General features: G+C 42.2%; 1 protein-coding gene and 1 non-coding gene across 2 annotated transcripts; both read left to right on the top strand.

The window, feature by feature from the left end:
* Window positions 1–2,195: 2,195 nt before the first annotated feature.
* Window positions 2,196–11,056, top strand: rps20 (ribosomal protein S20). Its single transcript, XM_068031857.1, has 4 exons — window positions 2,196–2,345; window positions 4,392–4,491; window positions 5,203–5,276; window positions 10,834–11,056. The coding sequence occupies exons 1-4, from the start codon at window positions 2,343–2,345 to the stop codon at window positions 11,014–11,016; spliced, it is 360 nt and encodes a 119-aa protein (XP_067887958.1). The 5' UTR covers window positions 2,196–2,342; the 3' UTR covers window positions 11,017–11,056.
* Window positions 5,078–5,141, top strand: LOC137370372 (small nucleolar RNA U54). The gene has a single exon (XR_010975132.1). It is a non-coding gene; the product is annotated as a small nucleolar RNA U54 (small nucleolar RNA).
* Window positions 11,057–18,807: the final 7,751 nt, after the last annotated feature.

The raw sequence follows: 18,807 nt of genomic DNA, 5'->3' as shown, positions 1-18,807 counted from the left end.
CCTATCCTTCGTGGAGCAGTTTCTGCGGGAAAACACCTTCGACCACCGGTCCATCAGGCAGTGGTCTGCACGGAATGTCCTCAAGGCCCTACGGGTAAAGGAAACGGTGGATCCTGTCGGATGGTTCCCCGAGCAGACCGTCAAAGTCATTTGGCGGAATGCCTCATCACCAGAACTTTCAAAGAAGCACCAAGACGTAGCTTGGCTGGTGGTGAGAAGGGCCCTCCCCGTCAGATCCTTCATGCACACCCGAAGTCTCGCCCCCTCCGCACAGTGCCCCCGCGTTGGCTGTGGTGGGGAAGAGACGGTCGCACACCTCCTCCTGGAATGTGCCTTTGCAAAGCAGGTGTGGAAAGAGATGCAGTGGTTTTTGTCAAGGTTCATCCCAAGCAGCTCTGTAACACAGGAGTCTGTGCTCTACGGGCTGTTCCCAGGGACGCACACCGAGACAAACATCAACTGCTGCTGGAGGACTATCAATTCGGTGAAAGACGCCCTTTGGTCTGCCCGAAACTTGCTGGTCTTCCAGCGCAAAGAGTTGTCCACCAACGAATGTTGCAGACTGGCACATTCCAAGGTCCAGGACTACGTGCTGAGGGACGCACTAAAGCTTGGGGCAGCCGCAGCAAAGGCTCAATGGGGAAAGACCACAGTGTAAGGTTCCCCCACCAAGCTGGACTGAGGGGCTGGATCAATGGGAAACCCCTCGAACTGTATCGTTAATATTCTCAATTGCTGTAAATGTAAAACTGTAATTGACATGACAATTGTGTAACGGAAGGGTTGGGAAGAAACTCATGACAGTCTTGAAGGAAACTGACCTCCCTTGCAATGTTTGTATTTTTTGGTGCTGTTTGGAAACTGTTTGGCAATGTAATTTTTACAGATTTTTATGAATAAAGTATATTTTGGAAATAAAAAAAGTATGTCTGTAACACAGGAGTCTGTGCTCTACGGGCTGTTCCCAGGGATACACACCGAGACAAACATCAACTGCTGCTAGAGGACTATCAATTTGGTGAAAGAAGCCCATTGGTCTGCCCAAAACCTGCTGGTCTTCCAGCGCAAAGAGTTGTCCAGCACCAAATGTTGCAGACAGGCACATTCCAAGGTCCAGGACTACGTGCTGAGGGACGCACTAAAGCTTGGGGCAGCCGCAGCAAAGGCTGAATGGGGAAAGACCACAGTGTAAGGTCCCCCCACCAAGCTGAACTGAGGGGCCGGATCCATGGGAAACCCCTCGAACTGTATCGGAAAAATTTTCATTTGCTGTAAATGTAGAAATGTAATTGACATGACAAATGGAAGGGTTGTGAAGCAACTCATGATTGTATTGAAGGAAACTGATCTCGCTTGCAATGTTTGTATTTTTTGGTGCTGTTTGAAATGTTTGGCAATGTAATTTTTACAGATTTTTATGAATAAAGTATATTTTGGAAATAAAAAAAGTCTGTGGCGTATTTTGGTTCAACTTGACCCATGAGGTACACTGCTGGCAAAAGGATATCTCGCCTGTGCGAGTATGTTCCAGTGCAGCATTAGGACCGTATCACCCATTCAATTGCATGAGGCCCAGCGCGGATGCTGCGAAAGGCCACGCATGCATTGGCAATGGGGGATCCCCAAACATTTTTCAACCATTTTTGCATTAACTGTTGCAAACGTGCCTTTTCACCAATGTGTTTACATTCGACACGAGATTTACTTTCATTGTTCAGTAAAATGTTGCCCACTCCCCCACAAAGCACACGCTGCTCTTCTATCTAAGAGCAGTGTTAGTAAGAAGCAGTGAGTGACCTGCTCAACCCTTCTCTCGAAGTCAATCAAAGACCTGGGTGAATAGTTCTGTGGCGATTGCTCCTCCGACTGTCAGGGGGCGCTCCTGCCTTCTAACTTCAGCCGGTGTGCGGACGGGCGACAAAGTGCGGCGCTGGATTATTTGATTCCCGCTCCGGGAAGCTGCGGTGCTGGACTGAGTTCATTTCCACTCCAGGCCTCGGGAAGCTGAGGGGCGATTACAGCTCCGGCGCTGGATTTCGTTCATTCCCGCTTCGGGCAGCAGCGGTGCTGGACTGAGTTCATTTCTGCTTTGCTCCGCTCCGCTCCGTGTTTTTATTCCATTCTGTCAGTGACGGCTGGGGAAAGCGTTTCCATCCGGGGGCCGGCCGCTCGTGGCGGGATTTAAGCGCGGCCGAGGCCCCGCCCCTTCCTTTTCAGCTGTGACGGCGGCGCAAGCGGAGTCTGTGGCTGATCCGGTCCGTGCCCTCCTGACTCACCGCTGTTCGTTTACTTTTAAAGTCCCGAGCGAAGAAGTCGACGGATAAGTCGGTCAGGAAGTTACCATGGTGAGGGTGAAAGAATGGGATTGGATGGCGGGCGGGCTGCACAAATCCCAGGCCCGGGGCCTGCCTTCACGGGCTTTGTCCACGTGTTGCCCTTTCCGGCCTCGGTTTTGGCGGAATGGGAGGGCAGGAGGGATGGGGTATTTGCTGCGGTCGCTGTTGTATTGAATCTTCTGAGTGACTCCGTTAAAGGAGCTGATCTAATTCTTGTAGAGAAGGGAGGAGGTGTTGATCTAACAACCGATACATGGAAATAAAAACAATGTCGCAAGCTTTCCGCGGTTAACATCACGGAAAGTTTACTGCACAGAAGGAAGCACTTGGCCCATCGTGTGTGTGTGTGTGCGCGCCGGCCGGAAAACGAGCCACTCGGCCTAATTCCGCCGTCGAAAGTTAAGGGAGTATCCGAAGAGAAACGGTTTGTAGGTTATAAATCGGTTACCTTCCGGTACCACATTGTATTCGCTTCTGGGCCGTCTTCGGGACGGTTTATTGCATTCAAATTGGCATACATTTGTTGTTTACTCCTTGCCTTGCGGGTTTAAGCCATTTAGTTGACCAAATTTGTTTAGCTTCAAAACAAGTAACGCGTTTCTGTCTGGGAGGAATTTTTGTGGGAAGCTTCAAATTAGCTCATGAATGTGTTTCATGGGAGGCACATTTTAATTGAGGCATTGTTAATTTGGACATTGTGGGACTCAGTATATTGTAAATGCCAAGTTTCTTTTGCATAACTGGTGTAAGATGTTGATAAAATGGAAGTTTGTTATTTAGTCATAAAGTCATAGTTATACAGCACAGAAACAGGCCCTTCGGCCCAATGCGTCTGCGCCGACCATCCAGTACCCATCCAATCTAACCGATTTTCCCACACTTGGCCTTGTGGTGTTATGCTATGGCATTTCAAGTGCTCATCTAAATACTTACTAAATGCTGTGAGGGTTCCTGCCTCTACCACCCCTTCAGGCATTGTGTTCCAGATTTAAACCACCCCCTGGGTGAAAAGTTTCTTCCTCAACTCCTCTAAACCTCCTGCTCCTTACCTTAAATCCAAGCGCCCTGGTTATTGACCTTTCTGCAAAGAACATAGACTAGCTGTTCCACATTTCTTGTCATCCAAGGTTCCTTCACCCTACCATCCCTTCCCTGCCTCGTCGGGACAAACCTATCCAGCAGTCGCAGCAAGTGCTCCCTAAACAACCTCTGTCTTTCTGTCGTGCATTTCCCTGAGAACATCTGTTCCCAATTTATGCTCCCCAGTTCCTGCCTAATAGCATTGTAATTCCCCCTCCCCCAATTAAATATTTTCCCATCCCGTCTGCTCCTATCCCTCTGCATGACTATAGTAAAGGTCAGGGAGTTGTGATCACTATCACCGAAATGCTCTCCCACCGAGAGATCTGCCACCTGGCCTGGTTTGTTGCCAAGCACCAAATCCAATATAGCTTTCCCTCTAGTCGGCCTATCTACATATTAAGTCAGGAAACCTTCCTGGACACACCTGACAAAAACTGCTCCATCCAAACTATTTGCACAATCAATATTGGGGAAGTTGAAGTCACCCATGACAACAACTCTGTTACTTCTGCATCTTTCCAAAATCTGCCTCCCAATCTGTTCCTCCATGTCTCTGTTGCTATTGGGGGGGGTCTATAGAAAACTCCCAACAAAGTGACCCTTTCCTGTTTCTGACTTCCACCCATAATGACTCAGTAGACGAACCCTCCTTGATGGCCTCCCTTTCTGCAGCTGTGATACTATCCCTGATTAACAATGTCATGTTAAGCTTTTTTTGTGGGTACTTTTAAGTATCAATATTGGGGTATGTTAATTCAGGATTTTTTCCATGTGAAATTCTAAGAGAATTGTTAATGTGTAAACAATTCAGTTCATTTGGACATTTTGAATTTTGATCTTAATCTTGTGGTAATGTGAACAGGTATACTTCTAAACTGGCTTCTTCGCCTTATTTGGGAGGACAAGTTGTATAACTACTTTGAGAATTCTGTTCTGTTTATGCCATATGATTTTCTCTCCACCCCAAAACAGGCATTTAAAGATCCTGGCAAAGCACCTGTGGAACAGGAGGTTGCAATCCACCGCATTAGAATTACCTTGACCAGCCGGAATGTAAAATCACTTGAGAAAGGTAAGCATAACTTAATATAGTGGGATCGTTAAAATCAGCATTTAACAAATTTCCATAATAAATTGAGTTTATGGGTAATGAATCTGTAAATATTTGAGGCAAAAAAAATTGACATGTTTCTTGCCAAAAATTTGGTATGTGACATCAATTTTATGTGCCATGCTTTGTCATGGATGCAATACATGCACATCTCAACACTATTTTCAGCAGGGGAGAAAATAGACGCTGTGCAATTTGGATTTTTAAATGATCCAGAAAATGTCCATCTCTCTGGCGCTTTCAACTCAATGTAAAGTAGCTGTTCTCCATCTTTCTTGAAGTTGTTTCTCACTGACTTTCTCGCCCACCAGAAAACCTCAGATTTTTAAATTGGCAATGCAAACAGATTCTTCATCAACTAGATGAAGTGGTAAACGAGCCTTGGAGAAGATAAATCTTTGTACAAATAAGCAAAGCATTTTAAAAGGAACCAAGCTTTTGTACTGTACAGCTAATTGTCTCAGCTGTTGAATAAGCATCTTCCAATGTAAAAATTTGTGAAGCAAAATCTAATTGTTCTGACAAAACTACTGGGTTTTGTATTTGCTGGCAAGGAGGATATACTGTAAATGAAATAACATGATTGCTTTATACGCTATTCTGAGCCAGTTTTGATGGCAATATAAATTATAGATGTATGCTTTCTTCCCTAATACATTTGCTTCTCTCCAGTTTGTGCTGATCTAATTCGTGGTGCCAAAGAGAAGAATCTGAAGGTCAAGGGACCTGTTCGTATGCCCACCAAGGTGAGGTCTTTTATAGATAAAAGACTAAGGGAGGTCAGGTGTTTTGAGCAGCATTTTATTTTGACCTTGAAGTTGTGGGAAAATTGGAACATTGATGAAAACAGTTGTCAAAGGAGGGAAATGGGGGAAATTTGTGATTAGATTGATAAATGTCACTGCAGTCTCCAATTGGCTTTTCTTTTCAGTCTTGACTCTGGAGAAGGGCATTCTGATACAAGCAGAGACTTGGGCACATAATCTAGGTTGGCCCATAGTGTTGTACTGCCAGAGATGTAATCTGTTGGATGAAACTGGACTTGTTTCTCTTGGGCGTAAGCGGTCTCATGGCAATATTAAGAGCATGGGAGTTCTAATGATCTGCCTGACATTTAACTACTCAACCAATATTGCGTTTAAAAAAAAAAAAATCTAGTCACTTATCTTATTGCTGCTCTGTACTGTGTACAGTTTGCCATGTATGTTTTCCTGCATAACAGCAGTGAGTACACTTGAAAAATTACTTGGTTGTGAAGCATCTTGTGGTCTGAGGATGTTGAAGGGTGCTATATAATTACATATACTTTGTATGGGTTGGGTTTTGTGGCTGTTCTCATCTTAGACTTGGAATGTATTTGACAATTAAGAGCAAAATTTTCTTGGAAGCAGATTATAGCAATGGAGAGATGTGACTTCCATTTAAGGCTAGTATGGCAAGGGTTGTATGCTTTAGTCAGAGTCAGCGTTATACAGCACAGAAACGGGCCTTTCAGCCCAGAGTGTCTGTGCCGACCATCAAGCACCCATCCAATCGATCCCATTTTCCTGCACTTGGCCCGTAGCCTTGTATACTATGGCATTTCAAGTGCTCATCAAAATACTAAAATGTTGAGGGTTGTAAGGAGAGAAGGGGAGACTGTGGCATAGTGGAAATGTCACTGAACTAGTGATCAAGGCCCAGGCTAATGTATTGGGCCAGGCCTGGGTTCAGATCCCACCATGGTAGCTGGGGGAATTTAAATTCAATTAATTTAATAAGATCAAATTGAAAGCTAGTCTCAGCAATGGTGCCATGAAACTACCATTTTTTTTGTTTAAAACCCCCCCCCCCCCCATCTTGTTCACTAATCTCTTTTTAGGGCAGGAAATCTGCCATCCTTTTTTATATCGGAAGATAGGAACAGGAGTAGGCCATTCAGCCCGTCGAGCCTGTCCCGCCATTCAATGAGATCATGGCTGATCCGTGGCCTAACTCCATATACCTGCCTTTGGTCCATATCCCTTTATCTTTGCTTAACAAAAATCTGTATCTCAAATTTAAAATTAACAACTTCTTGCTTAACTGCTGTTTGTGGGAGAGAGTTCCAAACCTCTACCACCCTTTGCGTGAAGAAGTGCTTCCTAACATCTCTCCTGAACGGTCTGGCCCTAATTTTTAGACTATGCCCCCTAGTTTTAGAATCTCCAATCAGTGGAAATAGTTTATCTTTATCTAGCCTGTCTTTTTTTTCCTGTTAATATCTTGAAGACTTCAATCAGATCACCTCTTAACCTTCTAAATTCAAGCGAAAATAGGCCTAATTTGTGTAATTTCTCCTTGTAACTTAACCCCTGTAGTCCAGGTATCATTCTTGTAAACCTATGTTGCACTCCCTCCAAGGCCAATATATCCTTCCTGAGGTTTGGTGCCCAGAACTGCTCTCAGTACTCCAAGTGGGGTCTAACCAGGGTTCTGTGCAGCTGCAGCATAACCTGTGTCTTTATATTCCAATCCTCTAGATATAAAGGCTAGCATTCCATTAGCCTTTTTGATTATTTTCTGCAGTTGCTCATGGCATTTTAAAGATCTGTGCATCTGAACCCCCTGAGTCTCTTTGGACATCCACTGTACTTAACCTCTTCCCATTTAGAAAGTACCCTGCTCTATCCTTTTTTGGTCCAAAATGGATAACTTCACACTTGCCCGCATTGAAATCCATCTGCACAGTTTTGCCCACTCACCTAGTCTGTCAATATCTCTTTGCAATCTTATGCTATCATCTAGACTGTCTACAATGCTGCCTAACTTTGTATCATTGGCAAATTTGGATATATGACTTACTATGCCATCATCCAAGTCGTTAATGAATAATATGAATAATTGAGGCCCCAACACAGATCCCTGCAGCACACCACTAGTTACATCCTGTCAATCGGAGTACTTACCCATTATCCCCACTCTCTGTCGCACACATGACTTGAGACCAACAGCAATGTGGTTGACTCTTAACTGTCCTCTGAAATGACCTAGCAAACGACTTGGTTCAAAGCAGCTAGGGATGAGCAACAAAAATGCTGGCCAGCCAGCAATGCTCACATCCCATGAAAGAATAAGAAATCTGAAAGATGTAGATCTGGACAGTTAAGCAGGTACAATAAACAATGACGGCAAATTGTATGTTAGCTTTTATTGCAAGGGGATTGGAGTACAAGAATAAGGAAGTCTTGCTGCACTTTTATAGGGCTTTGGTGTGACTGCACCTGGAGTACAGTGTACAGTTTTGGTCACCTTAGCCAAGGAAGGATATACATGGCTTGGAGGAAGTGTAACAAAGGTTTGCTAGATTGCTGCCTGGGATGAGGGCTGTCCTATGAAGAGATTGAGTAGAATGGTCCTGTACTCTGGAGTGTAAAATGAGAAGTGATATTAAAACATAAAAATTCTTAAGAGGGTCAACAGGATAGCTGCTTGAAAGACTTCTTTTCTGGGCTGGAGTGTAGAATTGGGGCATGGTCTCAGGATAGGGGCTGGCCATTTAGGACTGAGAAATTTCTTGTAAATTCTGTACCCCAGAGGGCTGTGGATACTCAGTTGTTCACGACATTGATAGATTTTTGGGCAGTAAGCAAATTAAGGGATATGGCAGGAAAGTGAAGTTGAAGTTCAGCTGGGATGTTGCTGAATGGTGGAGGTGAGGGATTGTACAGCCAACTTGCTTTTCTTTCTAGCAACAGTAGAACTCTGACAAATAATGATTCCTATATTACAATCATGAGTAGTTTAAGTATATTGACTAATGAGCTTGAGGACATCCTGCAGTTGTGGAAGGTGCTATATAATGCATTTCTTTTGATGGCAGAACAGAATGGCTTAGGGTGGAGCCGTGGGAAAGTTAATGGAAAGGGTTTGTGGTGAGACATCGACTAATGTTCTGTTTTTTAATCTGGCCAGTCAGGAATGGCTTTGGTAAAATGTTATGAATTTGTCCAAAATGTCTGACTGCAAACCAGAGTAAAAGTATTGGCAGTGTCTGATTATTGGAATATTCAGTTTAAGAAGTCTTGCTTAGGGAGCAAGATCATTTGTGGTTCAACTGTGCTGATTAACTAAATGAAGAACGACATGCAGCATTTGAGTTCAACTTGGGTTTTCTCCTATGCATTTGGATTACTTGCCATGTGATATGTGCTATTTAACACCTAACCAGGAGAGGTTATCTGACTGGTCACTTTAGATGCTGACTATCTTATCTTTGTGTGGTGATCCAAATGGGTGGTACATTGATTATTTTAAGTGCTAATGTCTGACTGAAATTGATTTTTTTTTTTGTCAGCTGGGGAAAATTGTGAAATTTAGTTGGGAAGTACTGTAAATTTCCACATAATTGAGCATTGGATTCCAACCCACACCCCCAGTACCTCCAATTCTAAAATCTAATAGGAGATAGTGAACTGTCATATGCGTGCAGTTGTTACAACCTGGTATGAAAATGGTCTGTTACTGTCTTCACCTTGTCTTATTGTAACAGTTTAATTTTAAACACAATGTTTTGAGCTTCCCTTTTTGTGATTCCTTGTTCAGTTTTACAATTATAAGACAAATAAACCAATTCACAGGCTCTCTGGTTTAAAGGAAGATTAAATTTTATTAAAACTTGAACTCTAATACAGTTCATGTCTGCGGATATATGACACGCCCACACGGGCATGCACACACGATACACACATGCAAATAGGGACAGAAAAGATAAGGTGGAACAGTTTGAGGCCATATCTTGTAGTGCTTAGAGCTCACTAGTCCTTTTTGTAAGTAGTCTTGCTTTTTGTTGGGGCCTAGTATTTGTCTTAAACCTTGTTCACGTATGAGACCGTTCTCCCTTTGAGTTTGTATCTTCAAGATTCAGGTCTGTGGGAAAGAGATGGAAGGGGGCAGACAGACAGGAGTGGAGATGTTCAGTCCATGAGTACACTGTTCTCTGTTCCAATTCCTTTGGGAGTTCAAATTCAAAAATACTCCCAGGTTGTCCAGCAGGTTAGTCATGTGACTAGCTCCATATATGAAACCGTCTCCTGCGAAGTTTGTGGATTGTGCTGCAGTCTCTGGAATGCTATCTCCCCCACCTTCAATGTCCTGGTAAACAAAAGCTCATTGGTTGAATGAGCTGGGCATGGCCCTTTGTCCCTTAATCCAACACTTGGTTACCATGGAAATGTCTTTCCAGTCAGTGGCTTGCAGTTTGAAGTTTTAATGCTCATGGTGAAATCATGTCTCAATCTTGGTAGGTGGGGGGGGGGGGGGTTTGCCTGACACAGTAATTAGCTGTCAATTATTGGATAGAACATTGGCTCAGTGCAGTGACTTGTATAGGCAGAAGTTACAGCCATTTTATCAGTAAGGTCCTGGGAGTAGTGCTGTGATGGACCAGCATCTTTACTAGTCATCAGAATAGGTAGACGAGACCTCTGAACACTTGAAACGCCAAGTGCTGGAAAATGGGATTAGATTGTATGGGTGCTTGATGGTTGATACAGGTGCATTGGGCTGAAGGACCTGTTTGTGCTGTAAAACTCTGACTCTGGTTTCTCATGGATGTTACAGTGCAACACTTCCTGCAGTACTGCATTGGACCGTCTCTGTAGAGGTCAAACTTTGGAATTGTGCTTGCTCCCATGACCTTTGAGACGAGTATCAGCTGAGCTAAATTGATAACTTCCAGCTGGGTCAGAACTTGCAGGATAAAAGCAAAATACTGCGGATGCTGGAAATCTGAAACAAAAACAAGAAATGCTGGAGTCACTCAGCAGGTCTGGCAGCATCTATGGAAAGAGAAGCAGAGTTAACGTTTCGGGTCAGTGACCCTTCTTCGGAACTTGCAGGAGTCTTGCTACAGATTGCCATTCCAGTACAGTTGCAGTACTGTGATTTCAACATCTTTTGAACAGCAAGATCAGCTGTTTGTACTGAATTTTTCTTCTGGGTAGAATTTTAAATACCTAATACTTCATTATGGTTACTATTGACATCAAAGAATATGGGGGTAGTGGGGGGCAGGGGAGAGGTGTAGAGGTAGATCAGCTATGATCTGTTTGAATGGTGGAGCAGGCTCCTTGGGCCGATTTGTTCTACTGCTTCCTATGATCCTATAAAATAATTCTTGAATTTGATCAGTCACCCAATCTGAAGTTACTTAGTTTGCCATCTTTCCTTTCTGACAGTTCACTTGAATGTTAATTCTTTAAATGGATGCAGTTCAAAATGTTATGGTCTCCTGCAGAACCATTGTAGCTAAATTTACATAATCTGCTTTATACTTTATTTCAGACTCTGCGTATCACAACAAGAAAGACTCCTTGTGGTGAAGGTTCCAAAACCTGGGATCGTTTCCAAATGAGGATCCACAAGCGTCTAATAGATTTACATAGTCCATCTGAAATTGTGAAACAGATCACCTCCATCAGTATCGAGCCTGGTGTTGAAGTAGAAGTTACAATTGCTGATGCTTAAATGTCTATGGAGATGCATACAATAAAAGTTTAAAACCCTATTGTGCTTTTCCTAATCTAGATTTATTAATTTTTTACAAGGACATTCAAATCAAAATAGGCTTTTCATCAGTGAAACCTAATTTTTTGTGACTTTCTCCCAAGTGTTTATACTGCAGGGCTAATTCAGCAAAAATTTAATCAGAAATAGGAGTAGGCCATTTGGCCCCTTGTGCCTGCTTTACCGTTTTATACTGTGGTTGGTCTGATTATAGCTTTAACTCCACTTTCCTGCCTCTCCCCATAACTGTGACTCCCTTGTACATCAAAAATTTAAGTCAGCCTTGAAATATATTCAATGAGCATCCGGAAGAAATTCCTCTTCTGTTAAATGGAAGCTCCCTTATTTTAATAGTGCCCCCTAGTTCTAGATTTCTCCTTGAGGGGTAACATTCTCTGACATCTACTGTCAAGCTTCAATTTGATTTTAATAAGATCACCTCTCATTCATTCTAAACTCCAATGAGTGTAGGCCCAACCTGCTTAACCATTCCTCAAAGGCAACCCATTCATCAGAAATCAGCCCAGTGAACCTCTGAACTAATGCAAGTATATTGTCAAATAAGACCAAAACATAACTAGTAGATTTGCAAACACATTCGTGTCACGGCATTACAAATGACCTAAAATGGTAGTGTAGCCACCTCTGTTAAGTCATAAGCAAAACTCCCCTTGAATTTTGAGTAAGATAAATATATTGCCAAGCTACTGTGAAACCCTGTTCACCCATATTTTACGTTATCAGTCTTGCTAATTGGTTTGGGGTCAAACGAAACTTTTTTGGTTTTATAATTTTGTAAAAATCTTTCCCAACCTTGGATGTAATTGGTTAGAACTACAAATACCAAATTTAGTTCTGAAGAGGATTACTTTTCCTATTGATTCTAAACTATACCCAATGGTGATATGTTATGACAGTAAACTGATGGGATCTTTGCTTAACGATCTTGTCACAACCATAAAGTGCCCATCGTGTGCAGCTTTCAACAAAGTTGTTAGCTCCTTTTTTGTTGTATCCTTGGTTTTTGTACAAGCAGTGGTGTCTTGCTATCTTTAATAACAAATGTAATTAAATAATGGATGTGAAGCATCCAAGGATAGAGGAAAGTAAAGGTGTAAATTGCAGAGGCACACAAGTTTCTAATCCTTAAGATACAGGTGTGCTGGAGAAATGTAAATATTACACCCTTAATCAAAAAAACATGCAAGGAGAAGACCAGCAAATCCAGGCCAATCAATTTAACTTTTTTGAGATGATAATTTGGGGCACAATTTGGACACGTGAAATAAGGAAAGCCAGCACTGATATGGGCATATTGTGCTTCATGGATGTCCTTGAGCTTTTTTGATGAGATAATAGAGGTTTGATAGGTACATGAACTTACAAAAAGCATTTGATAAAAGTGCCACATAACAGGCTTGTCAGCAAAGTTAAGAGCCCACAGGATGAAGGGAACATGGATACAAAATTGGCTGAGTAACAAACCGGAGTTGTGAACAGTTCTTTTGGACTGGAGGAAGGTTATATGATAGGGTTTCCCAGGAGTCAGTGTTGGGCCCTGTGCTTTTCTTGATATATTAATGGGTGACTTGGGTGTACAGGGCACAAATTCAAAATTTGCACAGATGCCACAGAACTTGCAAGTATTGTGAACTACAAGAAGGATACTGATAGACTTCAAGAGGACATAGGCTGATGGAATGGGTAGACAAATAGCAAGTGAACTTGAATGTAGAAAAGTATGAAGTAATTCATTTTGGTAGGAAGAAGGAGGCGAGGCAATATAAATTAAAGGATACAATTCTAAAGGGAGTGCAGGAGCTGAGGGATCTGGGGGTACATGTGCACAAATATTGGAGGTTGCAGGGTAGGTTGAGAAAGCTGTTACAGGATATGGGATCCTGTGCTTTATAAATGGGGCATCAAGCACAAAAACAAGAAAGTTATGATAAACCTGTGTAAAAAGCTGGTTTGGTCTCAACTCGAGTATTGTGTGCAGGTCTGGGCACACACTACCGGAAGGATGTTATGGCATTAGAGAGGGTGCAGGAAAGATTCATGTGAATGGTTCCAGGGATGAGGAACTTAAGTTACATTGATAGGTTGGAGAAACTGGATCTGTTCCTCTTTGAAAAGAAATTAAGAGATTTGATAGAGGTGTTCAAAATCATGGCTCTGGATAGAGTAGATAGGGAGAAACAGTTCCCATTGCCTGAAGGATCCAGAACAGAGGACACCGATTTAAGGTGGTTGGTAAAAGAAGCAACAGAGATATGAGGAAAACCTTTTTTATGCAGTGAGAGTGTGGTGGAGGCAGATTCAATTGAGGCCTTCAACAGAGAATTGGATAATTATCTGAAGAGAAAACATTTGCAGGGTTATAGGGAAAAGGCAGGGGAGTGGGACTAGGTGAGTTGCTCTTGCAGAGAGCTGGCACAGACACAACGGGCCAAATGGCCTTTTGTGTTTTAACCATTCTATGAATGAAATTTAATTAACACCTGGTAAGGTCATATTTGTAGCTATGCAGTCCCTGCAGACAGCACTGTTCAATGTCACAATTACACTTGAGTAGAGAATGTTGTGTCCCCAGTTTTTGCAGAGATCTTAAATAGATCAAACTATATTGATCCAACAATTTCAAACACTGGAACTGGTCAGAAATGTGGGGAATAACTGCTTATTCAACCATGTGTTAATCAGACCAAATTACCATTGCGAACTAATGTTGCAAAGACTGAATAGGAATTTTTTTTTGGTTGCTCTCATTTATCAACAATTAGTATTTAGACTTAACTGCAGTTCAAATCCAGCAAGGCACAAGTTCTAGAGGAAGGCAATGCAGTCAGATGCTGGTCAAGATAGGTGTATTGTGTTTGTCTATTCTGTAACGAGTATTCCTTTGATTTACACAAAGCCCTACTGCTGCAACCACCAGTTACAGCTCTGCACATTCCTTTTTTGATGCATATAAAACTACTTCATTGTGCTCCATCACCCTCCATCCAATCCATTTTGGCTCAAATGAATGTATGATCCACTCCATCCTTTAATTCACTGGAGCAATTTGCCTCTATGCCTACAGTTAAGATTTTACACCCCAGATAGCTGTTTCATATAGTCACTAAAAGCTTTGACTGTATTTAGGTCAACTGTAATTAACACCATCTAGTACCCAATCTTCTGACTCACTTGTGTGATCCTCACTGCACATCCTCTTGTCCAATCCATTTTGATAAATATATGTCATGTTTTCATGGAGGGTGTCAGTTTATTTTTACAACAGCATAGCAGGCCTCTGTATTTTGACACTCATTCAAGCAGATTCTTGATCAATCAAATGCTTAAGCATTATCCAGTCCCTTATTTGTTACTGCTAAGGTATAAAGTCATGTGATAGTCCTAGAGCTACAAGAAATAATTATGTTCATGGAATTTCTTGCATTTCTACTTCTACTTTTATAACTACCTTAAATTCAGATTTAAAGAACCTTAACAGTACCCGGCATGAGAAATTACAGAGGCTTTTTCTTTTACTTTGCCGACTTTGCATTGCACACAAGATCAGGGGGCAGGTTGTTCAACCTTGCCCGTCTAAGAGCGAAGTCCAAAGTATGGAAAGTCCTCATCAGGGAACTCCTCTTTGCTGACGATGCTGCTTTAACATCTCACACTGAAGAGTGCCTGCAGAGTCTCATCGACAGGTTTGCGGCTGCCTGCAATGAATTTGGCCGAACCATCAGCCTCAAGACACATTGTACAGTGAGCTCGCCACTGGTATCAGACCCATCGGCCGTCCATGTCTCCGCTTTAAAAACGTCTGCAAACGCGACATGAAATCCTGTGACATTGATCACAAGTCGTGGGAGTCAGTTGCCAGCGATCGCCAGAGCTGGCGGACAGCCATAAAGGCGGGGCTAAAGTGTGGCGAGTCGAAGAGACTTAGCAGTTGGCAGGAAAAAAGACAGAGGCGCAAGGGGAGAGCCAACTATGCAACAGCCCTGACAAACAAATTTCTCTGCAGCACCTGTGGAAGAGCCTGTCACTCTAGAATTGGCCTTTATAGCCACTCCAGGCGCTGCTTCACAAACCACTGACCACCTCCAGGCGCGTATCCATTGTCTCTCGAGATAAGGAGGCCCGAAAGAACTTTGCATTCAACAGTGATACTTCAAGTACAAATAGAAAGTCCATAATGAAAAAGAACCCTTTGCTGCTAGAGAAACTATTCAGGAATTGGGAGGAGAGGTGATAGTATAATCCGTCAACTTCAAAACAGCATTTGATTGAAGTGTATAAGCAAAACAGATCAGTGGAAAAACATACAGAGGCTGGAATTATGCCTGACATATGGGAAAATGCTTGTGGTTCTTGGAGACCAATCATTGCAATGTCCTGGACATGACTGCCAGCTATACTACTGTTGTAAGGTCAGGAATGTTCCTGTTTGCTGACGATTCTACAATGTTCAGTTCCATTCACTGCTCCTTCATAATTAAGCTACTCAAATGCCAGTCTACAGGGCTTGGATAACATCCAGGCTTGGGTTAACAAGTGGCAGAAAGCATTTGCACCACATAACAACCTTTTTTAATATAGCGCCTTTAATGTAGTCAAATGTTCCAAGTGCATCACAGAGGTGTAATCAAACAAAGTTGTGTCAAAGAAGGAGATTTAGGAACTTTGACTGAAGACTTGGTCTTAGGGGGAGAGAGATGGAAGGTTTAGGAAGTGAATTGCAGAGAATGGCAGTTGTAGGCATGGCTGCCAATGCTGGTTAAAGTCAGGCTCGGATATAAAATTAAAACCCAACTCGGGCCCGAGTCGTTTAATTTTGTTTTTGCCCCCGACCCGACACAAATATTCTTAATCCGTTCTGGCAGTGGCTATTCCTGCAGGTGGAGTTGTGGGGAATCATGGGTAAGCCTGATCCCGTGACTTCCCAGAAGCAACACTGTCCAGCCCGACCTGAGCCCAAATGCTGGACTTGGAATATAGACCCCACCCGACCTGAACCTTGGTTCGGGTTGGGCAGCCAGGCTTTAGTGGTGGTTCCACACAAAAAAAAGGAGCCAGAGGGATGGAGAGTTTGGGGTTGCAGGGCTGGAGGAGGTTAAATATATAGGTAGGGCTGAGGCAATGAAGTAATTTAAACACAATAATGAAAATTAAATTTGTGGCACAGGGAACTGGAAGCCAAAGTTGGTCAGTGAGAGCTGTGATGATAAGTGCGCAGGATTTGCTGTGGAATAGGATATGAGCATCATAATTTTGGAGGAGTTAGTTTATGGAAGATGGGACAGTATTGAAACAGCAGCTGACAAAGGCATGGATGAGCATTTTAACAGCAGATTGGCTGAGCTAGGGATAGAGGTGGGTGATGATATGGTTCTGTTGATAGTATGCTCACCTCAAAATCACAAGGTTCCAGGTTCAAATCCCACTCCAAGACTTGAGCACAAAAATCAAGGCTAACACTTCAGGGCAGTACTGAGGGAGTGCTGTACAGTCAGAGGTGCATCTCTCAGATGAGGTGTTAAACCAAGGCCCTATCGGCTTGTTTGAGTGGATGTAAAAGATCCCATGACGCTATTTTGAAGAAGAGCAGGGGAGTTATCCATGGGTGTCCTAGCCAATATTTATCCCTCAATCAACATCACAATGACAGATTATCTGGTTATTATCACATTGCTGTTTGTGGGAGTTTGCTGTGCACATACTGGCTGCATGTTTCCTGCATTACAACAGCGACTACATTTCAAAAAGTACTTCATTGGCTGTAAAGCATCCAGTGGTAATGAAAGGCGCTATATAATGCAAGTCATTTTTTGTGTGGAACTAGGTGGTCTTTATGATGGAGAGGATATGGGGTCAGAAGCTTAGCTTGGGGTGTAAGAGACTTCCGAAGTTGTATTTAGTTTTGTTCAGCTTAAGACAGTAGCTAGGGAAGTGTCAAGGGTATAGAGTTTGTGGCAGGGGCAAAGACAATGAACATCCCAATGTTTAGTTGGAAAAAATGAAAGGTCATCTGTTATAAGGGACTGCCAATTACCATCTCCAACAGGAAAAGTCCAACCACCTCCTCCTGACTATGTATGACATCATGATTACCAAGTCCCCTGCAATCAGCAGCTTGGGGGACACCACTCGCCAGAAGGTTAACTGGACCAGTAGCTATGAGCAGGGCAGAGACTGTGTACTTTATAACGAGTGGCATACTTCCTGCCCCCTCAAAACCTCTGGGAATAGAAGGATATAGGAGCAGGGTCCGAAGAGGTAATTAGAATGGAGGAGGCTCATGTTGACTGTAAACACTGAGCATGACCAGTTGGACCAAATTGCCTGTTTCTGTGTAGTAGATCTTATATAATTCGATGTACACGGTGCAAGTCAGATATGTGATGGAATACTCAGCATTCACCTGGCTGGGTGCAGCTGCATTGACACTCATGGACTTCCAACAACATCCAGGACAAGGCAGTTTGTTTGATTGGCACTCTTGCCACTGAACTCAATATCAACCACTGCTGCATTGTAGCTGTAATACGTACATACAGGATACGCTGCAGCAACATGCCTAGCTTACTTCAGCAGCTCCTGAGTTCCTACAAGTTGCACACCAATCTGATTTGGAGACATACTTACATTCGTTCATCGCTGCTAGGTCAAGATAATAGAAATCCCTAACTAACATCATCATTATAGCGGTACCATCACTACAAAGACTGCAGAACTTGAAGGAAAAAAACCACGACATTCTCAGGACAACTAAGGTTGGAAGAAATGTGATCTTGTCAGGGTTGCCCACACCCTGAAAACAAATCAAAAATGTTTGGCTTTTTAACGTGTGCTTACAGGTAGCTAAATTTTATTTTGCAACATTATGCCCTTTTTTTCTCCAGGATTGAATTTGTACTGAAAAAAAAAACACATTTCTGATGTTCCTGTTTCCAAGGAGCCTTTGTTATTTTATTCTTAAGAGATAACTTTGATTTTAGGTTCAGGCCGGACTTTGAGAGTTTTAATCTTACTGATAGTCTTAAGAAATTTAGTCCTAATTTTAGTCCAGTCTTTTAGTTTCAAATTAGCATTATCTTTTAGTTTTAATCCTGTAAAGTGTTAAAAAAAATTAAATTTTGCTTTCCATATATTTGTTCTCATCTTTTCAGATACGTTTTCATAATATATGTTTAAATAAAATGTAATAGTCATTGTTTTACATCTCACACAAATCACAAGCTCATAAGGGATGTTATGAAATACTAAAATGGAGCTTGAAATGATTAAGATGTTATTAGTCCATTTCAATTTCTGATGCAGATCTAATAAAATTGGATATGTTGTGTGGTTTTACTATAATATACATTTTGATCATGGTAAACCAGTTTTCAGAATGCCAGTTGATGCCATTTCAACTACAGAAAAAGATTGTTTTCCTTTCAACAAAAATCAATAAAGTTAAAGATACTTTGAACAAGATGTGAAATAAATGGATCATAATTTGCTGAGCATCTTAGGGCATCTGCTGTTTGTTCTATTGCATTTGCAAGTTTAAGATTTTAAATATTTTTCATGGCAAGTTACTGAAATTGTGACTTGATAAGAGCATAGCAACAGAAACAGGGCAGTTAGTACCTAACTGAATAGAGCAACCAACTGTGTATCACCTTTACTAATCAGATTGAAGGTTTGCGAAATAAGCAGTACAAGGATTGAGAAGGAAGTGTAAATTACAGTGAATGACTTCAATAC

This window comes from Heterodontus francisci, chromosome 5, assembly GCF_036365525.1.
Source record: "Heterodontus francisci isolate sHetFra1 chromosome 5, sHetFra1.hap1, whole genome shotgun sequence".
Lineage (NCBI taxonomy): Eukaryota > Metazoa > Chordata > Chondrichthyes > Heterodontiformes > Heterodontidae > Heterodontus > Heterodontus francisci.
This window is presented reverse-complemented; position numbering and strand designations above follow the sequence as displayed.

Bases quoted from the DNA above. Each gene is read 5' to 3' on its own strand.
- rps20 (XM_068031857.1), top strand. The intron at 4,492-5,202 runs GTAAGCATAACT...GCTTCTCTCCAG, and splicing joins TGTAAAATCACTTGAGAAAG to TTTGTGCTGATCTAATTCGT. The intron at 5,277-10,833 runs GTGAGGTCTTTT...ACTTTATTTCAG, and splicing joins CTGTTCGTATGCCCACCAAG to ACTCTGCGTATCACAACAAG.